This window comes from Chlamydotis macqueenii, chromosome 19 (assembly GCF_036417535.1).
Source record: "Chlamydotis macqueenii isolate bChlMac1 chromosome 19, bChlMac1.mat, whole genome shotgun sequence".
NCBI lineage: Eukaryota > Metazoa > Chordata > Aves > Otidiformes > Otididae > Chlamydotis > Chlamydotis macqueenii.
This window is the reverse complement of record NC_141574.1, coordinates 5286573-5305236: the sequence shown is the minus strand read 5'-3', so window position 1 is coordinate 5305236 and position 18664 is coordinate 5286573. Positions and strand designations below refer to the sequence as shown.

General features: G+C 39.2%; 1 protein-coding gene across 2 annotated transcripts; it reads left to right on the top strand.

Moving 5' to 3' along the window:
- The first annotated feature begins 211 nt into the window (after nucleotides 1–211).
- Nucleotides 212–18367, top strand: NSRP1 (nuclear speckle splicing regulatory protein 1). Of its 2 annotated transcripts, none has more exons than XM_086762918.1 (7): nucleotides 212–307; nucleotides 1504–1591; nucleotides 11086–11142; nucleotides 12389–12520; nucleotides 13469–13676; nucleotides 14252–14360; nucleotides 16726–18367. In XM_086762918.1, the coding sequence occupies exons 1-7, from the start codon at nucleotides 288–290 to the stop codon at nucleotides 17765–17767; spliced, it is 1656 nt and encodes a 551-aa protein (XP_086619044.1). In that variant the 5' UTR covers nucleotides 212–287; the 3' UTR covers nucleotides 17768–18367. The 2 variants fall into 2 exon arrangements, with proteins under 2 accessions (XP_086619044.1, XP_086619045.1); XM_086762919.1 differs by lacking the exon at nucleotides 212–307 and adding an exon at nucleotides 881–900.
- Nucleotides 18368–18664: the final 297 nt, after the last annotated feature.

The window sequence follows — 18664 nt, the reverse complement described above, 5'->3', positions numbered from 1 at the left end:
CGCGAGCAGCAGCAGCCCCTGCCGTGCGGAGCTGCCGGCGCCCTCAGCTCGGGCCGCCCGCTCAGCCCTTCCCGTACCGTGGCATTTTCGCCACTCGCCAGTGAGCCCTTAAAAAAAAATCATCCCCCGCTTCCGCCCCTCTCCGCTCGATCTCTGTTTCCGCTCTGGAAGCGGGGTACGGCGGAAGTCCCCGGGGCGGGCGGGGAAGGTGGGGTCTCGGCCGTGAGGAATCTGCGGCCGCGGAGCGGAAGGCGGCTCTGCGTGGCGGCGGCAGCGGCCGGGACAAGATGGCGGCGTTGAGCAAGCAGTGAGTGACGGTGGAGCTGGGGCTGCGGGGCTCCGCCACCGAGCTCCTCGGGGCAGAGGGTCCGAGCGGGCCTTCCTCCGCGGGGCAGCGGCTGGTGGGAGGGGGCTTGGGGCCACCACTGAGGGCGAGCGCAGGGGGGCCCTGCCTCGGGCCAGGGCGAGCTCTGACGGAACCCCCGGCCTGGGCCACAGGAAAGGGGCTCGCTCGTCCCGGTCGGCTTGTGTCTGCCGTGTAACCTTGCTGTGTTGGCCTGAATTTAAAACTGTGTTTAAAAAAAAACCCAAACAGTGGGAAGTCATCGGAGGCTGCTGCGGTGTGGCCGGGGGTGATGTCTGTTCTGACGAAGCAGAATCCCCTCAGGGTTCCGCACAACCCGCTGTGCGGCTGCCGCCTCCCACACCCCCCAAGCACCGGCCTGGCGTGGCCGAGGTCCGGCGGGGTCAGAGGGAGCTGGGGGGGCCCGCGGGTGCAAATCAGAAGCAGCTCTTTCGTCACAATGATGACGTAGTACCTACGATATCGTGGAGCTCTCCAGCTCAGCGCTACAAGCTGTGACGAAGTATTTACTCAGGAATGGACTCAGGGAAAGGCAGGTGGGGGAGAACTTCCAGATTTCAAGATCATTCCCAAATACACGGGAAGTGTTTCTGAGCACAGGGATTGGCTGTGTCGGCAGGAGAGTTCTGTGCACGGAGTTAATCAGTCTCTGCGTGACATAAGCTGACTGTAAATCTTGTCTTTTGCCGTAGCTGTATCTGTGGGTTGGTGGTTTATGTTGCCGTGCAAAATAGGTGAACTTCTTACTGCCCCAGCAAGTGCAGTTATGGAATAGTGTCTAGTGTGGATTAAAACTGAATCTGTAGGTTCAGTGGTAGTAGTTTGTTACTTCTCTGAGGGAGAAAAAAAAAATCACTTAGAGAACTCTAGACAAGAGAGATTTGTGGCCTATTTAGGAAGATCATTGCATCTCGAAACTTTGCATAGGGAAAGACAGGGACAGCTATGGGAGAAGCTGACAAGCGTGTGGCAAGGCTGAGTGCGTGGCTGCCAATGCTGCTCAGATCTATGCTTCATACATTATGTTGATGCTGATTTTTTGTTTTTACAATGGTGAACAGTAGATTTTCATTTTGGAACTTGCTGTGTGTTTTGTTGTAAGTAATGTTAAAGGTAACTTTTACTTTTTTTTTCTCTAGATATGGGCTCATTATGCCCAAAAAATTGCCGCAGAAAAATCTCGTTTCAAAAAAACTCTCGGTGTTTGCAGATGACTCTGATGAAGAGGTCAGTTCAACAATTTTCTTCTGAAATTTGCCTCATGTTCTGCAAATTATTTGTTTACAACCCTTAATGCCTGTGTCAGTTTGTGGCAGTGTCACTAAGATACGTGTCATAATTTTGCATTTATGCGTGAAGTATGATGTGTGTTTTCTTAAGTTACATGGAAGTGCTGAGTTGATTGTTAGTTACTTCCTGTCAGCTCTTCCAAAAGTTCATCACACGGGGGGACCTGTTTGCAGGAGTTAACAGTATCCACCTTGTAGTTAAGTGTATTTTATCCTTATCCTCCACCCAAATTCTGGAAGTGCTTGCAATACTTGTAATATTAGATTGCTTTTCTGTGATCAAAGACTTTATTGATACTCCGATATATGACTATATTGTACAATGTTGATAGTGTTCTTTTCTATACTCTTTTAATTATTTTTTAAGTGCTGCGTTCAGAATAATAGCTTTTACCTGCCCCAGTAGAGGGTGCTACACACTGTAAAAATTACACTTCTGGATGTACTGCTCTGGGTATGGGGGGCATCCAGGAACTGATGTGCTGTCCAGGCTGATTTGGATACCTTACAGAAACCCAACTTAGATTTACAGCCGGTAGCTTCATAGTTTACAGGTTAAAAGTAGAAACTCAGAATTGTGGCAATGAACTGTTCACATGGGTGGAGCTTTCTGGACATAATTTTACATTTTACTGGGTTTTAGCAATCTGGAGTTACTTATGATAATTTAATCGTAGTGTCATTATGTACATATTTAACTTTTTTTTCCACAAAACCCAGAAAACAAACTTTACATATACCCATAGTCTAGAATGTTAACACTTAAGAAGTTCAAATTTAGATTCAGTTGAAATTTGGAAACAGAACCTGTGCTACAAAAAATGTTCTTATTGCTCTAGAGCTTCACTCAATGCTCTTTCTTTTGTGTGGTTGAAAAAAAACAGTGCTAATAAAGCGTTAAATAATCTTTGTCAGCCTCTGACTCCTGTTATCAAACATTTTTTTTTTTTAATGAACTAGTAGTTGTTATTTTTATGTCATAGGAAGCCTGAACCTAGCTTTCCTAGTCTCTGCGTGCCTGGTGCCGTTACAGAATCCAGAATGCTGCTGTCAGAGGTGTCTGAGCTGCCTTTGCACAGGGCATGAAAGGGCCGAGGGCCTTTCATCCACTCAGCCCTCAACATGAAACCGCCTCAGTGCAGCTTATAGGACTTACAGGAAACAGAGAGGACAGGAACATGTCTTAAATCTCATCTCTTTCCTCGTTTACCTGCTGTCCTCAGCGCTCTCAGGAGGTGCATTCCTCCACTTGAGCTCATAGCTGGCACTGTGATTCTAAAGAGGGGCTTTCCTTTAAGTACAGCTAATGGAGATGACAGTGGATCCTCTGTCCTCAATGGCAGCAGCGCTGTCCCTGTCAGTTTGGGATTTGGTGTCTTTCTTTACATTGGAGGACTGACCTGACATTTTCCAGATCCCAAGAATGAGCTTGAATTAATCTATTGTCATTAAACGTTACAGGGTAGGAGTATGGGGCTATCTTGTGTTTTTTCACTTCTCCATTTTCTCTTAATATCTAGTAATTAAAGCAAAATAATTATAATTCTAATAATAATACTGTATGGTGCTGTCTACTAATTTTTAGCTTAACAGATCAAGGATCCTCCCTTTCAGAAAAGCTGACAGATTCACTACCAGAGTCTGCTATAAAAGCTCTTAAAAGTTGTCATGCTCATCAGTAAGGTACATGCCCAGCAAAAAGTAATAATCTCATAACTGCCTTTATCAAAGAAGATCATTTTTTAAAAAAGCAGAATTACTTTATTAGTTCAATAATAATTTCAGAGCTTTTCAAGATAAGGAGCAGCATTTGGGAGGGGTTTCATTTCCTGTCTGCTGCCTTATCAGTCAGAACTACATCTCAAATGTCTGGAGCTTACGTATTTTTAACTGAACTCTAATAAAGTTTGTGCTGGGAAATCTGCACACCTGACTTGTTCTGTGATTATATATTAGATACCAAACTTTTGCTCCGTTTTTAAAAAAATGTTAGTATGCATATTTCATTAAGATTTTGCCTGTACCCTTGCTGAAGGAATTTGAAAGGTTTTGTTGTGGCCCAATACATTAATGGATGTTAGTTGTTGATGAAGATGATCTTTGGGTTAATTCGTAAGAAACAAAACATCTGGGATGGAAGTTTTCTTGAAATACAGTGTTGACTGGGAAAAAGTAAACTGTGCAATCACAGTTACTTCTGTTCTGAATTATTTGCCTTCATAATGAGAAGTTGTTGCTGTCTTTAAAAACTGAGGGGAAGGTTGTTACCCCTAGGAAAGCCTGTTGTAGAGAGCAGATGTTATGGCAACAAACTATGACAGGTTAGAAATAGAAATAAGTTTCCATTCTGGCTTACTGTTATTTGTGATATATCCATTTTCTCCAAAAGTATTATTCCTTTTTTCATGCATTATGTTTTCAGAGATGGCTTGTCAATTTAGTTGAAGGTATCTCTGTGGTACAGCAGATAAAACTTCTGTTTCTTGATTGTGTGAGAATTATGCAACATACATTCCTGTGCATTACCAGCCTTTCAAAACTGATTTGTTGCTACAGGATGTAAAGCGTAGCTGAAAAAATAACTGTACATAGATCACAGTAGATGCTCGATTCCAGAGAGATTGTGGAGTCAGTGTGGATAGCTCTGTGAATGTATCAGCTTGATTTGGTGGTTTTTTTAGTGACCATCTAAAAGATAAATGGCGTGTTTAAGCAGGCACAAAGGAAGAAACTGAAAACAAGCAGAACACTATCCTGTTGTAGACTTAGATTTTTTATTTTGCTTAAAGATCCTTCCATTCACTTTGCAGCTTTGCAAAGGATACAGTATGACTAGAAGAAAGATTGGCGAAGTAAGGAGTGTTGATGATGACCAGAGTTTATGCAACAGTTTTCATGCAAATTAAGACTAAGTATACTAAAGGGCTCTTAGAAAAGAGATTACTGAGGAGAAGGAAATGGAGAGGAATAACTTGAGAGGGTGTATGTAAAATCAAGAATGATTCAGACAAAGTGAAAGGATTTTGCCATTTCTCATAATATGAGCAATAGAGTATATTGTGGAATTACCAAGTAACTGATTTAATCTAAACAAAAGGAAGTTGGGCGTTTTTTTTTCATACAATGTATAATTAAGTTGTGGAACTCATTGCCACAGGACATTGTGGCATGGCCAAAAATATAAATGGATTCAGAAATGATTAGTCAAATTCAGGGATGCTCTTGTTGTCAAACAATGGTCCAGGTGCATCCTCCAGTTCAGGAAGTCCCTAACCTCCTGGTTTCTGGAAGCTAAGAGGGAATGGCGAGGAAAGCTAATTCTGTACGTGACTTGTTTTTCATGTTCTTTCTCTTAATCTTCCACTAGTACCCATGGCTCATATAGTGTATGAATTGAGATGAATCTGTTGCCTGACTTGATTTTTTTTTTTTTTTTTAAATTTTATTTTATTTTTTTTTCCCTTGAGGACTTGAGTCTCATGTACATTTAGCGATCATCCATGTGCAGGTTGTAATAAAGGTCTCTATGAGGGCAAGCCTTAACAATTCACTGCTAAATACATATACATGAGAGTGTAAGTAGCTCATTTTCAGATGTTTTGATACCAAAGTGTCGTGAATCCAAAGATCTTGCAGTCTGAGATTCCTTACCTGATGTGAGAAGAATGAAGTGAGCAGAGTCAGATCTCAGCCTTTCAGAGACGTAGCCACACGGGGCCACAAACTTGGGGCAAGTTCCGTAGAAACACATGCAGGTATCTGCACTTGAGTTCCCTGAGCTGCCTGTACAGACAGTAGAGATGTAGGTACAAACTTGGGGCACAAGTTATCTCATTCTAAAGGAGACATCTAAAATCAGTGAGATGAATTTTGCTTTGAAAGTCCGTTTCTTAGTCTTTAGCAATAAAGTGTTCTTGGACTGGCTAGCTCGGTATAAATGTAGGCTTTGGTTTTTGTGAACTGACTGATTATCTGTGCTTCTTTCACTTGCCAATCAAATAGAGCTCCGAATTATCCTGCTGTTGCTGTTTGGTCAAATATTTTTGTGCGCATTAAAACTAGATGGTTGTAGGGAGGTTACTACATATAATCTGCCTGATGTCACTGAAGCATTTAATTTCCCTTTAAAATGTATTTCACTTTAAACAAAGGTGATTTATTATATGTGTCTATTGCAAAGCAACACGTAGAGAATTCAGAAGGTCAGTGTTAAAGGCCAAAGCTCCCTCATGGGCCTTTCATAACATATTAGAGCAGAAGCGTCTTTTGGCTTTAAAAAAAGGAATGGAGTGGTGGTTTATGTTGTCTGTCAGTAAGTACCATGCCTGGGGTTTTGGTAGCAGCCGTAAAGGCTTTTTCTTAGGAGGCGGGCTATGCAGCTAATGTGAGATACTCCATTAATAATAGCTGTTATGTCAGAATTTGTTGGTCTCGTACTTTTTGTGGCAGTCAGTGGGGAAAAACAAGTCAGGTATCAAACATATACTTTGAGAGCATCTATTAAAATAATTGTGATATTTTTTACAAGACATTCTCAGCTTCAGATTTAAGGTTGCAACTTCCTAGAAACCAGCTTCAGCACTGAAAATGATAACAGTCACAGACTAAGATTCATTTTCTGAGACTGCTTGAATGGTGCTGCACCCTCTGCTCTGGAAATTATGTCATTTACAGCAGCAGTTTAGGAGGAATTTCTTTTAAAAACCCAATGTCAGCAACTGGCTTTTTGTCCCCAAGAACAAATGAGACGAATGAGTAGCAACTTGGGAGGATAAACAGAGCCTGCATGTTCTTCAAACTAGGCACGTTCAGGTAAATTTGCTATCCTCCTTTTGGTCTGGTTTTCTAAAAAGAGCTTGGTACTTCATTGTCTAACATATGCCCGTAGTAGGTTTCTGAATGTACTGGCCAATTTCAAGTGAATTTGACAAGATTAGAGGTCTCCAGCTGCAGAACAAAGACCCTGGTAATGCCCCGATGAGGAGAAAGACAAGATGATCTCAGCCCTCCTCTGCTCTGTGTGGCTGGCCTAGAAGCTGAGGGCTGGCTGCCTAGGCTACGTGAGACGGGAGGAAGCAGGACCTGCAGAAGGAAACTGAGGAACTGCAGTGGGGACTTAAGATGTGGGAAGACTGGGACGTTCTGAAGGGAAGCCAGAGAAGTAAAACTTGTAAGAAAATGAAATTTTAGTTCTCTCATTTGTGGAATTGCCTTTTTAGGTATTTGGTTTTAACTTTGAATTGAGCTTTTAGTATAAAGCTGTAAATTGTTTAGATGCTCTGTCGTGATTTGGGCATAGCTGAGAAAAAAACAAAAACATTGGTCAGTAGTTTGAATGTTCTTCTTCACTTATGCAGGAGCGATGTAAAGAAGACATTTGAAGAAGTAACTTACAAGGGGTGCTTACCTGCAGGATAAAAATAAGGAGGTAGCTCAGCACTTAAGAACCTGAAAGAAGTTTATAGATACCTGAAGGAATTAAGAAATGGGAAAGGACAGTGAGAAATGTTAGTAGATTAGGATCATTTATTTTATTACTTTTTTTTTTTTTTTTTTTTTTTTTTTTTTTTTTTTTTTTTTAGTTTGTTTTAACCTTTTCCATTGTGTGCAACCTGTCTTCCGTGGCCTCCTAGGGCTGGTGGACTCTGCAGTCTCATTTCTAAGAGTTTCTTGATTTGCATGGGTTTTATGTAGTTTCACAGGAAACATTTTCTCCTTGCAGATCATATTAAACTATAAGCTTTGTGCTTCAGAAGAATGGTTCAATTGCAGGGAAAGAGAAAGTATGAGACAGATTGTGGAGCTTATAGGGCCTTTAATAAATGGGCAGTTGATAAGTAAAAACAATACAAAAGAACGGGAAGTTCTCATCTATCAGAGCTCATAGCACAACAGGAAATTGTCAACCATAAACCATTAGGGAAGGTGTTTGTTTTCTGTAAACCTACTGCCACTCTAGACAAACAAATCGCAGGTGGACTTCTTTACAATTACATGTACAATAAGGAGGATTGTATATTGCATTTGTGTTTATGTAATCTTTGTAGGTCAATGTGTTTATTTCATGTAGGCAGGCAAGGAAAACATTCTAAGCAGTATTTCAAATAGGTGGAATAAAGCTTATTCTGTAAATATAACTGCAGAATCTGTTTTGTATTTTCCTGAGCCCTTGCTTTCTGGCGTAATGCAAGGGAGATACCTTACTGTTCAGGTACCTTTCTGTAAAACCAGTGTAAGAGTGTCTGATAAAGGAATCCTTCAGTGATCAGAGATAATCCTTAGCAGAGGATTATCTTTCCCACGAACCAGAAGGAAGTCTGGGTTTTCTCTGTAATGCTAATGTGTGTTCCACTGTCAATTTAAAATACTTGCTTCTGTTAAAAAGTTTTTACTTACTCATATATAGCATTTTTAGAAGAAAGCAAAGGACGTAAAAATTAAGTACAGTATTTTAAATATTTCTCAACATAAGCTCTTCAATCTTGAAAGCCAGAAGTAAATACTAGATGTATGAAGCCAGGATTCTTGTAGGTTGTTTTAAACTAAATAATCCACTATCTACTTCCCCCAGCCAGGCAGCTACATAAATAAATAAGAGACTATATCCAATTCTAATCCAAATAATCAGCAAGCTGCTGGGTACTGGGTGTAGTCCCTGGTACCACAGTGGACTCTTTGTGAGCGTGTTGCTAATGTCTGCCACGCTTGGCTTCCTAAAGCCTGAAGCATGGTCTGCTTCCTTACCTGGTTATCGGCAGCTGGGTGAGGGAGAGAGGCCGCTTTCTAGCGATGCGCATAACTGAATCACTGCAGGGGTTTTCTCCCGTGAAAGTACACATCTTGTTTTCCCTTTATTACTGTAGTTTAACCACAAGGTTTAACATTTTGAAAGCAGAGGTGGATTTTATCTAAGTCTGCATGTAGCAATTAAAGCACCAGAAAAAGTTGGAATATATGCTCTTTCAAGTTCCTGTTTTTACTTGTCTATGAGTCTCTCACTTGGAGTGGGCTAGAAAGAAGTATTCTGAATACTCTGTGTCTCAATTTTTTCTGATTGTATTACTTATAAAGGTAAGTCCTAGCATGTTTTTGGGAAGCGAGCAAAGTTCTGAGTGTCTAGAATTCCGTGGATGCTGTTATGTGATACTATATGTACTTCTCCAAATATTGACAGTGTGGTCTTGGCACCTTCTCTTGCTGAGTTTAAAATTGCTTGATGCTCCTCTGAGATACTACCTTTCTACTTTTTTAATTTTTTTTTTTTTTTAAAAAGCGCTGCACAGAAACTTGCAAGCCTTTTGGGTATTTGTGGTTTGCATTGCGGAAAAAGATGCCTTGGAGATGATCGCTGTGTGTACCTGTTAGGCCCATGCGACTTGTGATCTCACTAAAGATTTTAACTCTCCTTGCTGGGTGGCAGAGGTCCCAAAGATGTGGTTGGTGTTCCTGTGGTCTTTATGAACAGTGGCAGCTGGGTAAAGGGAGAAAATAGTAACCTTTCTCTGTGTTGAGGAGGAACCATTGACTGACTGCTCAGCGTGGGGCTGGCTTTGGTCACACACAGTGTTGCCCACCTGCCAAATCAAGCAGGCAGGGTGTCTGAGGAGATGATAGGGGAAATAGAGGCAGAGGGCACAAAGTCACGTATAATGAAACTCCATTGATTCTGCTCCTCATGGCACAACTTGTTCCCTGTTTCTGAAATTAACTAGTGAAAAAATATTTGGAGTGTTTACAGTTTGTCTTGTAGAAAATTGCGGAAAAGCACTTGTTTTTTTTTCCTTGTTGATGCATCTGTTAAAATTTTAATAGCGTAAGAAAGAGGGATCACCACACATTATTATTTTATTTTAAAATGAAGTCAAAAGCCACCTCGTTCAGGGGATCTGTTTGAATTTACATGATGCTAGTTCTGTTTGATTTCAGAAGATCCTAGTCCCTCTGCCAAGCTCTCTGCTAGCTGTTCTCCGTTTTTTAATTTTATTAAGAGCTGATTAAACAATCTCTTTGTCTTTTTAAAATGTGATGTAGAGCACCTGTTAGTTAAAGTTGCAAAACTTGGGAAGCTGCCAAACTGCAGAAGAATTTTTCCTTCCTATTTCTGCTTTTTAAGATTAAGAGGTATTTAATTACATAAGCGAGGATATGAGTCCAGTCGTGTATAGTGAATCTGTTCAATAAGCAGTATTATCTATTGGTTGAGAAAAGAGAGATAAGTAGTTTAGTTCAACACTAATTAAAAGACAAAAGTAAATAAAATGCAAAGTTTTTGGTTTTTTTTTGAAGACAGTATGGTTAGAGAACATGTTCAGTAGTGGTTATATCTTTTCTTAGGGAAGATTAGTGTTACTATTTTCTAGCATATTCATCTTGAGAAATTAAACATTAATGTTTGAAGTACGTGCTGTTCAAATCAGCAGTATTCTTATTTCTAAAAACGCGGAACTAGTGATACAGATCAAACTTCAAGTAAGTGCCAGGTGCTTTCAGGTATTTGGGTTTTTATTATGCATACAGTTTTTTTTCATGTGATTCTCATAAGAATGTCTACTTGTGACTGCTACATCTCTGATGACTTTTACATGCTGGGAGAAGTGTATGTACATTCTGAATAGCACCTACCTGTTTCACAGACTATTAGAAACATAATTTAAAAAATCGTTGAGAATATTTATTCTTCTTTATTCGCAAACATATAATTCCCAAGAACATTAAAATGCTTTTGATACATAAATTCGTAGGAGAGTATAATTCCAATTTATGTTGATTTGAGCGGTTTGTTTTCTGTGTTTTCCTTTTTTTTCTTTTTAATAGAAAAACCTGAAAGAACATTCTACTCACTCCCAATCTAGTGTTTGGGAGTGAGTAGATGTTTTACAAGTGTCCTTCTCTTAGGAATTTGTTTCAGTACTGGCTTTAGCTGTCCTGTGCTAGATGTTTTGCTTGCTGATGTGCTAGCTTCTTGCACCAGCAGACTGACCCTTGCCGTAGTGGAGGGGTATGTCTTTTTCTACCAGTTTTTTGGCAGTGGTTGGAGGAAGGCATTGCAACTAAACAGTTTTTGCAGACTTTCTCTGTCTCTGACCATTTCTTGGACAGATATTGCTTGTTTTGTGAAATGGCATGAAATTTTATGCAGCTGTTGAGGTACACACGCCATTGAAATAGTGTTCTTAAACTTATCGCAATTTTAATTGAAAAATTATATATATGTATGTTGAGGTACTGCAGTGTTTTGCTCATGGAAAAGGCCGATTCGTCGTATGCTTGTGAGTGAACTTTTAGTTTTTCTTGCTTATAGAAAAATACTCTTGAAGTGAGAGATTGACTTATGTAATGGGACTATTATATAACTGTTCATTAGAATGGTAGAAAAATAATATGAGCTGTCAATGTAATTAATTTTATTTCTGTGATGCTTCCTTCTTATAGCCATCTGTTGGTGAAAGCCTTCAGAAAGAAGCATTGAAAAAACAAGCAATGAAGCAGGTAAGATGCAGTGAGGACTCTTCATGCCTATGGCAAGTTAGGAAATTACTACATCCATGCTCTTTTATTAAATAATTGTAGAAACATAATCGTGCAGCTTCAGAGTTAGAGTTACCCTTTTAAAAATTCCACATAATTTTGTGATTTTGTGCATTGTTCTTTGCAGTAAACTTGACTTGAAATTCTCAGAGCTTTTCCTCTAGCGAAGATTTTGTTTCACTTTTCTGGGCAAGATTTTACTCTGAAATTCTTCTGGCTATGATCAGAGTAGCTGAAAAACTGCCCAATGAAAGCTGCGTGAGTGAGGTTTAACACAGAGCTGGTCATAATTCAAAACACGATAAAGAGTCTGTTTACTCAATGCAAGTATTTAAATACACAAGATGTTGAAGTTTTTTTTTGTGGCATGGAATGCATTGATGTTTCTAGAGTTTCTCAGTTTGTTTCGTTTTTGGAATGTAATGTTACAAAGTATTGGTGTCTTAAATATTTAAATGTAGACCAACAGTGAGCCTTTTTACTGTAATTGAGGAATAAATTGTACAGAGGAAACACTACTTTTACATTTATAAAAGTTCCAGACCAATAAAATACATAGCTAGAAGAAATTTATCTGTCATACATTTAACACATTGCTGTTTTTTGTTGGAGGTAATGATTACCGTTCGGCATTCCTCTTCTGTTGTCAGGAGATCTGATCTAAGAGCTCTCCTAGTAGTTAGTTTTTTTTCTGGTAGGGCTTTTAAAACCTGAATGTTTCACAGTTCTTACTTCCAGCTTAACTGAACAAACAGAAGATAGAACTGTGAAATATGGAATCATATCCTGAATTATATTGGTACACATTACTTGGAACTTTCAGGAAGAGGGATAAACTATAGATGAAAACAGTAACATTTATTGAAATGTTTTTACTGTTTACTTTAAAAAAAGCTAATTATGTTATTTGATGTCACAGTTTGCTCATTAAGAAGTTTCCGGTATTGTTTTGGCTGTTTTGCTTTGCTTCATATATTTCCTCTAATTGCAATTACTGGTCATGATTTGGTTGTTCATCTTTCCAATCCTGGTAAATATTTCAAGAAGTTTGTAAATCAGACTGTTTCTGATTTACACTCAGTGTTCTGACAGATAGGTTTATACTGTAGATCTGTTTAAATTGCAATATAGGAATAAAATATTTGAAAATAGTAAGAAAAATCATGCTTCATGTTTTGGTATCTTTTTCTCCCCTTTTTTCTTTTAGACTAAATTGGAGATTCAGAAGGCTTTGGAAGAAGATGCTACGGTGTACGAATATGACAGTATTTATGATGAAATGCAGCAGAAGAAGAAAGAAAGTAATGCCAGTCTGTTATCTGGAAAAGATGACAAAAAGGTTGATACCTGAAGATGTATGCTGTCTGTCTTATCTCTTTATGCTTGGAATAACTCTGCTTAACTTTTAAACTTTGTCAAATGCATTTTCTCATGGGGCATGCAAGTATTGTGCTCAAATCCTGCTACATAAAGTAGTAATTTGCAAGAATTTTGGCAGAACTGTTAGTTCATCCAGTACTTCAGAGTCCTGATCCAGTGGAATTCTGGAAGGCAGCTAAGTACAACTTTCCCACCCAATTTATGATGTGCATACAGCATATCTTTCTGTGTATTTCTGAAGAGAATGTTACAATCGGATACTAGGATTAGAGGCAGTGGGCCCTGCAACAATACTACTTCTGATAATAAAGGTTCTTTCGTTATTAAGCCAAGGAACATAAATCATCCCTCCTCACTCACTAGCGTGCTTACTGGAGGACTGTCAGAAGAGTAAAGTAATTAACTTCCATTGGTGAAATGCGAGCCAATTTCCACAGCCCGATGCCTGTTTCAAAACATTGCTGAATTATCCTGACATGTGATATTTTCATTGCTACTTACTCTGTTTCATTTGAAAGCTCTTGTCAGGTTATGTGCCTGTAAAAGGAAGCTTCCCACTCCTTTACAGCAACAGAAAGGCAAGACTGTTACAAGACAGGAGACAGGGGGGTGAGAAATGAAAAAACATGTAATGTCACTGAGCAAAAATCATCCTAGTCAAAGATGGGCTGAATGCTTTCATTAAATACAGAAACCTCTTTTGTTACTGGGAAGCATGCCATGTTAGTGATCTGAAAGGGAATGACAGTTTCTTTCAGATAGCTATCAAACACTGAGAATATGTTAGACTAGCTTCTGTCAATTTTCTTCCATTACCAACTTCAAGATCTCCATCAATCCAAATTTCTGTTTTCTTAGCCACCTCAATTACATCTCAGCATGGTACCTTTTTTCCCTCCTATTTTAGCCCAGATACATCCAAAATATTCTCAAGGCAGCTGAGATTAGAAAGAAAGAGCAAGAAAAAAGAATGGAAAGAAAAATTCAGAAAGAGCGTGAAATGGAAGGAGAAGAGTTTGCTCACAAAGAGGCTTTTGTGACTTCAGCCTATAAGAAGAAGCTGCAAGAAAGGGCTGAGGAGGAGGAAAGAGAAAGAAGAGAGGCAGCTCTTGAGGGTAAGGTTCACACTGAAGTAATTCCCCTTAACAAGTATGGCCTTGTGCATGATTTACAGCGTTGTCATCCAGCCTGTGAGGCTTGAGATAATTAAAATCAAAAAGGACCAGATAGCAGATACTGAATCAGATCCCACTTTGTCTGTTGTTTTCCGTTGTGCGTATTACTAAAGGAGGCTCCTTTGTTTGTGAGTCAGTACTATTTGGGTTGCTACTTTTAATTTTGGAGGAGGGGTCAGTTGTTGAAGAAGGACTTGTAAGCTTGGGGTACAATGATGCTTGTACTCTTTACTTCAGGCATTCTGGACCGTGTCCCAGGAATAGGTGTAAAAAACAGGATACAGGATCATAAGATAAATCCTGCTGGAGTGGACCTCTGGAGATAATTTATTCCAGCCTTTTGCTTAAAGCGTGTTCTGCTATGAGGTCAGATCAGGTTGTTCTGAGCTTTTTCCACTCTGATCTTGAAAACCTCCAGGTCAGAGATTGCAGTCTTGGTGGTGTCTACCGATTGTGAGTTGTTTCCGATGAGTGTTTGTGGCACAGTAAATCCAACCTTACTTTTTTTCTCGTAGCATACATGGATGTAACCAAGCAGAAGGATCTCAGTGGATTTTACAGACACCTTTTAAACCAAACGGTAGGGGAAGAAGAGATGCCTAAATGCAGCTTCCGTGAAGCCAGGTAGGATGCGATTCCAAAAGGCTTTCAGATACAAACCAGCTTCTGGCTGTTTGTGATTCCCGACTCACTGAAACACTGTAAGAATTAGACAGAGAGTACCAAAACACCAGTAGGGTAAGCTGGATACTTTGTACAGCTGATTAACGTAATTATTTGGAAAATGTCTAATGATCATCAGTGGTATAGACTATAAGAAACAAGCAGGAGAGGGATGCTGTTTATAAAGTATCAAGAGGACAGTCATACTTATAATACTACTTGGTATTATTGTAACTTGTATTTACTTTGATTTACATAATATTTGGCAATCTGCCTTAAATTACATGTTTTGAATCATGAAGGAGACAAGAGGTAAAATAATGCACAAAGAGGTAAGTCATAGGAATTGATGTTGTGATACAAATTTCCTGAAATGCATGTGACTCTCTAACTTTATACTTATTCCACATTTACACCTCCGTAAAAAAGTAAATTAATTGACTGTTGATGTTCTGGTAAAAGGAAATTAATCAAACATATAGGAAATCCAGTGGGAATATTTTAAAATCTTAATATACGCACATTCCAAAGCAAAGTAATGAGATGAGGCTGAATTACTTGCGTAGTTGAGATGGTGAAATTCTGCCCTGTGAATAAATATGGTGAATGGGATATATTTCTTATATGCAACAACTGATCATTTGAAATTATTAGTTCAGGTTAAACATCACTTGACATAGGCCTTGAACGTGGATGTCACTAGTTAAATGCTTGTCATCACAAAGAAAATGCAGCTTTCACCAAGGGATCTTCTAGATCTGAGATTGGGTTATTAGAAAGTAAACTTACCTTAAATGAAGAATGTGATGACGGTGAAGTTACTCAGCTCTCTGAAATCAGGGAATTATCAGTTATGTCTTTAGTGGTAAGGATATACCACTGTTGGAAATAAATAGGGAAAAATAGTGTGAAAGAAATAAGAAGTAAGAATTACCGACTGGACGAAAAGCTGAACAACTTCCAGAATTTAAGCAGAAAATGGGGAATTTGAGGCCACAGTTTTGTCATTTGAGACTCAGTTGAGTACAAGTATACCTATGTGTTTGGAAAAAACATGCTGTCTCAGGCTTTCACCGAAGAGGAATACCGGCTTGGTTTCAGTGGCGCACAAAGCTTGCTACTGAGGTGGTTAAATGGATTTTGCATTTTATGGTTTCTTTTTATCGGTGAAATCTAAATTACTTGGTTGCATCTCTTCATAAAACAGTAGCAGAGTAGTCAGCCCCTTGGTTGTCCATTTGCTTTAATAATTCTTCTTTCAGAGGGTCTTCAGGAAGATGTAGTTTCGTACTGTGTAGAGGTCATTTGAAATGATGGCTTATTAGGGAAATGTTCCTTTCGTGAATTGTGTATAAAATTAATTCAGGGGAAAACAAGTAGTGCTGTCGATGGTGCTCCCAGCAAGGCTTTCAAATAAGCTCAGGTGTATATTTTCGTTTTATTCTTCCTTATGGTGGTACAATAGGATACAGAGAGAAAACAGCTCAATTTTTAGATCTCAGAATTCTCACCACTTGTCCTTAAAGTGATCCACCTTAAATAACTGGTTTACTAAATAAATTATCAAGTATTTCAGCATAATTTTTAGTTGTTGTTCATAGACTAACCATGCTTTCAAGCATGCATCAAACACTCAATCTAACTATATGGTGTGCTGATTCCTAAGAATTCACCACAGACTGTTACTGTAACTGTATGTTTAAAAAGATACTTGTGGCTTGTGTGGCTTTCCTTATCAGTCGGAACAGAATGACAACGCATAACCTTTCCTTCTACTGCCCAAATTGGTCCTCTGTAGGTCAGCTTTTTGTATTTAAGAATCCATGAGCTGTTAAAAGATACTAATTTCTATCTAGCCACAAGAGTGAGATTTTCAGAAATACTGGAGTAAAAAAATCTACTACTACTAATGGAAGCTACTTTCCTACCTCTGTCAACAAAACATACAACCTGCTTCTTCTCTGAATAATTATTTGACGTGAATAGAGGAATAAACACATAGGAAAAAATGTGTAGCTTCCCAAAAAGCTTACGCAAGAATACAAATCTATGTCTTTTTCTTTAGATGGAGGCTACAGATACTCTAACCGTAGTCATTCTTTTAGATAAGTTCATCAGCTCGCATTCACCAATGGAGCAGATACAGATACTTAATAGAAATCCTTTGCGCTGGATTCCTGGCACCTGAGCCACAGATAGATTTGCTTTCTTAGACTTTTCAGCAGCATCTTTTGCTTAAGTCCTGGCCAGAAGTCAGTTTGTAGAAAAGTCTGAGATTTCAGGCTGTGTAATGTTGTTTTTTCTTTTTTGACATAAAAAAATATAGGATAAAGGAAGAAAAATCTGACAGTTGTTATGATGAATCCAACCAAAGGAACAAATGCCCATATGAAAGACAAAGACTGAAGCCCTCTGTTAAGAAAGAGAATAATCCAGATGCTGATACCGACTTAGGAACTGATAGTAGTGATGATGATAAGAGACAGAAAAATAGTAAAGTAAATTTGAAAAAGAAGAAAAGGAGAGAGAGCTCTGCAAGCAGTGAAGAGGAGCCTAAACGTCACAAGAGCCAGAGGCGTTCCAGGTCTCCAAGCTCATCCAGTGTGGAGGAAGAGCTGCGCACAAAAGCCCAAACAGATCATCTTGCAAAGAGGGGAGAGAGCAGACAAGGCAGAAGGGGAAATGATGAACAGTACAGGGAAAAAGATCATGAGAGAAGTAGGACCCACGAAAAGGATCGCCAGAGGGAAAAGGAAGAGCGACATAGATATGGGGATCACACTAGTAAAGATAATTACAGAAGGAGGGAAGAGCAAGATGATAAACAAAGGGGGAAGGAAAGAAAAGAGAGGGAGGGACATGGCAGAGAATGGAGGAAGGTAAAGGAGAGAGACGAGAAGGACTCAGAAAAGGAACACGAGAAAGAAAGAATAAGAAATGGTAAAGATAGGTATAATGACAGAGAGAAGGAGAGAGGAGAGAAATGCAGAGAAAAGGAAGATCATGTGAAGGAGAGGAGAGAGAAATACAGTAGTGATGAAAAGAAATACAGGGAGAGGAGGGAAAGTACTCCTGCATCTTTTGAAAAAGATGGAGAGGGTGATCTGGAAAAAGAGAGAAAGGGAAAAGAGCAAGGGTTGGATGAGAAAGGAAGATCCAGCTCTGGAATTTTGTCTGAGCAGAAACATAAAGCTGGAGAAGAAGGGGAGAAAGAGGAGAAAGAACAAGCACAGAAACCAACTGAGAGCATGAGCAAATTTGCCAAACGGAGCAATGAAGAGACAGTCATGTCAGCAAGGGACCGCTATTTGGCAAGGCAAATGGCACGTGTTGGTACTAAATCGTACATTGAGAAGGAAGAAGATTAATGTCCCTGTGGGGGACAGAAACAGTTGGCCTGTCAACCAAGAGGAAAAGCCACTGCTGCATGGACTCTTGTACAGAAATAAAAGTGTATTCTAGCTATTTGTTCCTGACTTTCATTTAAGAAGTTGTGTGTGCTGTAATAGAAGAATAACTTTGGAAATGGATTAATGGATCACTTGATACACATTCTTAGTCTGTTTATACAGTTAAAATACTAAATTTGGATGACTCTGTCCACCCTGCCTTCACTGTAGGTACTTGGAGATTCTGGGACAGACCTAGGAGTGAGACTGCTTCCCTCTGGCAGCCCGTACTCCTTTCACCAGCTGAAACAGTGAGCTCTGCTGAAACAAAGGTGTTCTCAGGCCTTAGCAGGAGTCATTGTTGCCCAGTGATGCTGTCAGAAATGAGAAACAGATCTGTAAAAGTCGGGAAAAAAAGCAAGAAAAACAGCCTGAATAATAATCTGGGAGATTTCTGTATGTAGTATGGCGTTTTGTAAGCTACATGCGTATTGATGTATGAATTTTGTATTTATGTGTGGGCTTTGGTTTTGGGGACCTGATGTACAGAAACAAGTAAAGTGTAAGATACATATTGGATCTAATGTGTGGCTCTTCTTTAATGCTTATTTTATTTTACTGCATCTTTTTTTGTGTGTGAAATACAGTATATGAGGTTTTTTTCATGTTATTACAGTCACATCTGCATGTTCTGCTGGAGATAGTATTTGAGATTTGTCAGTCTGTCTGTTCAAAGGTTCATAATCAAGACTAAAGTTATCTCCCAACTCTAACTTGGTAGTTAGGGTATCTGACAGTGGTCACCGTTTTTAGAATACCTTTCCAACACTTTTCACAATGCTTTCTTTAACTTTGTTTTGTAGTAAATTTATCACT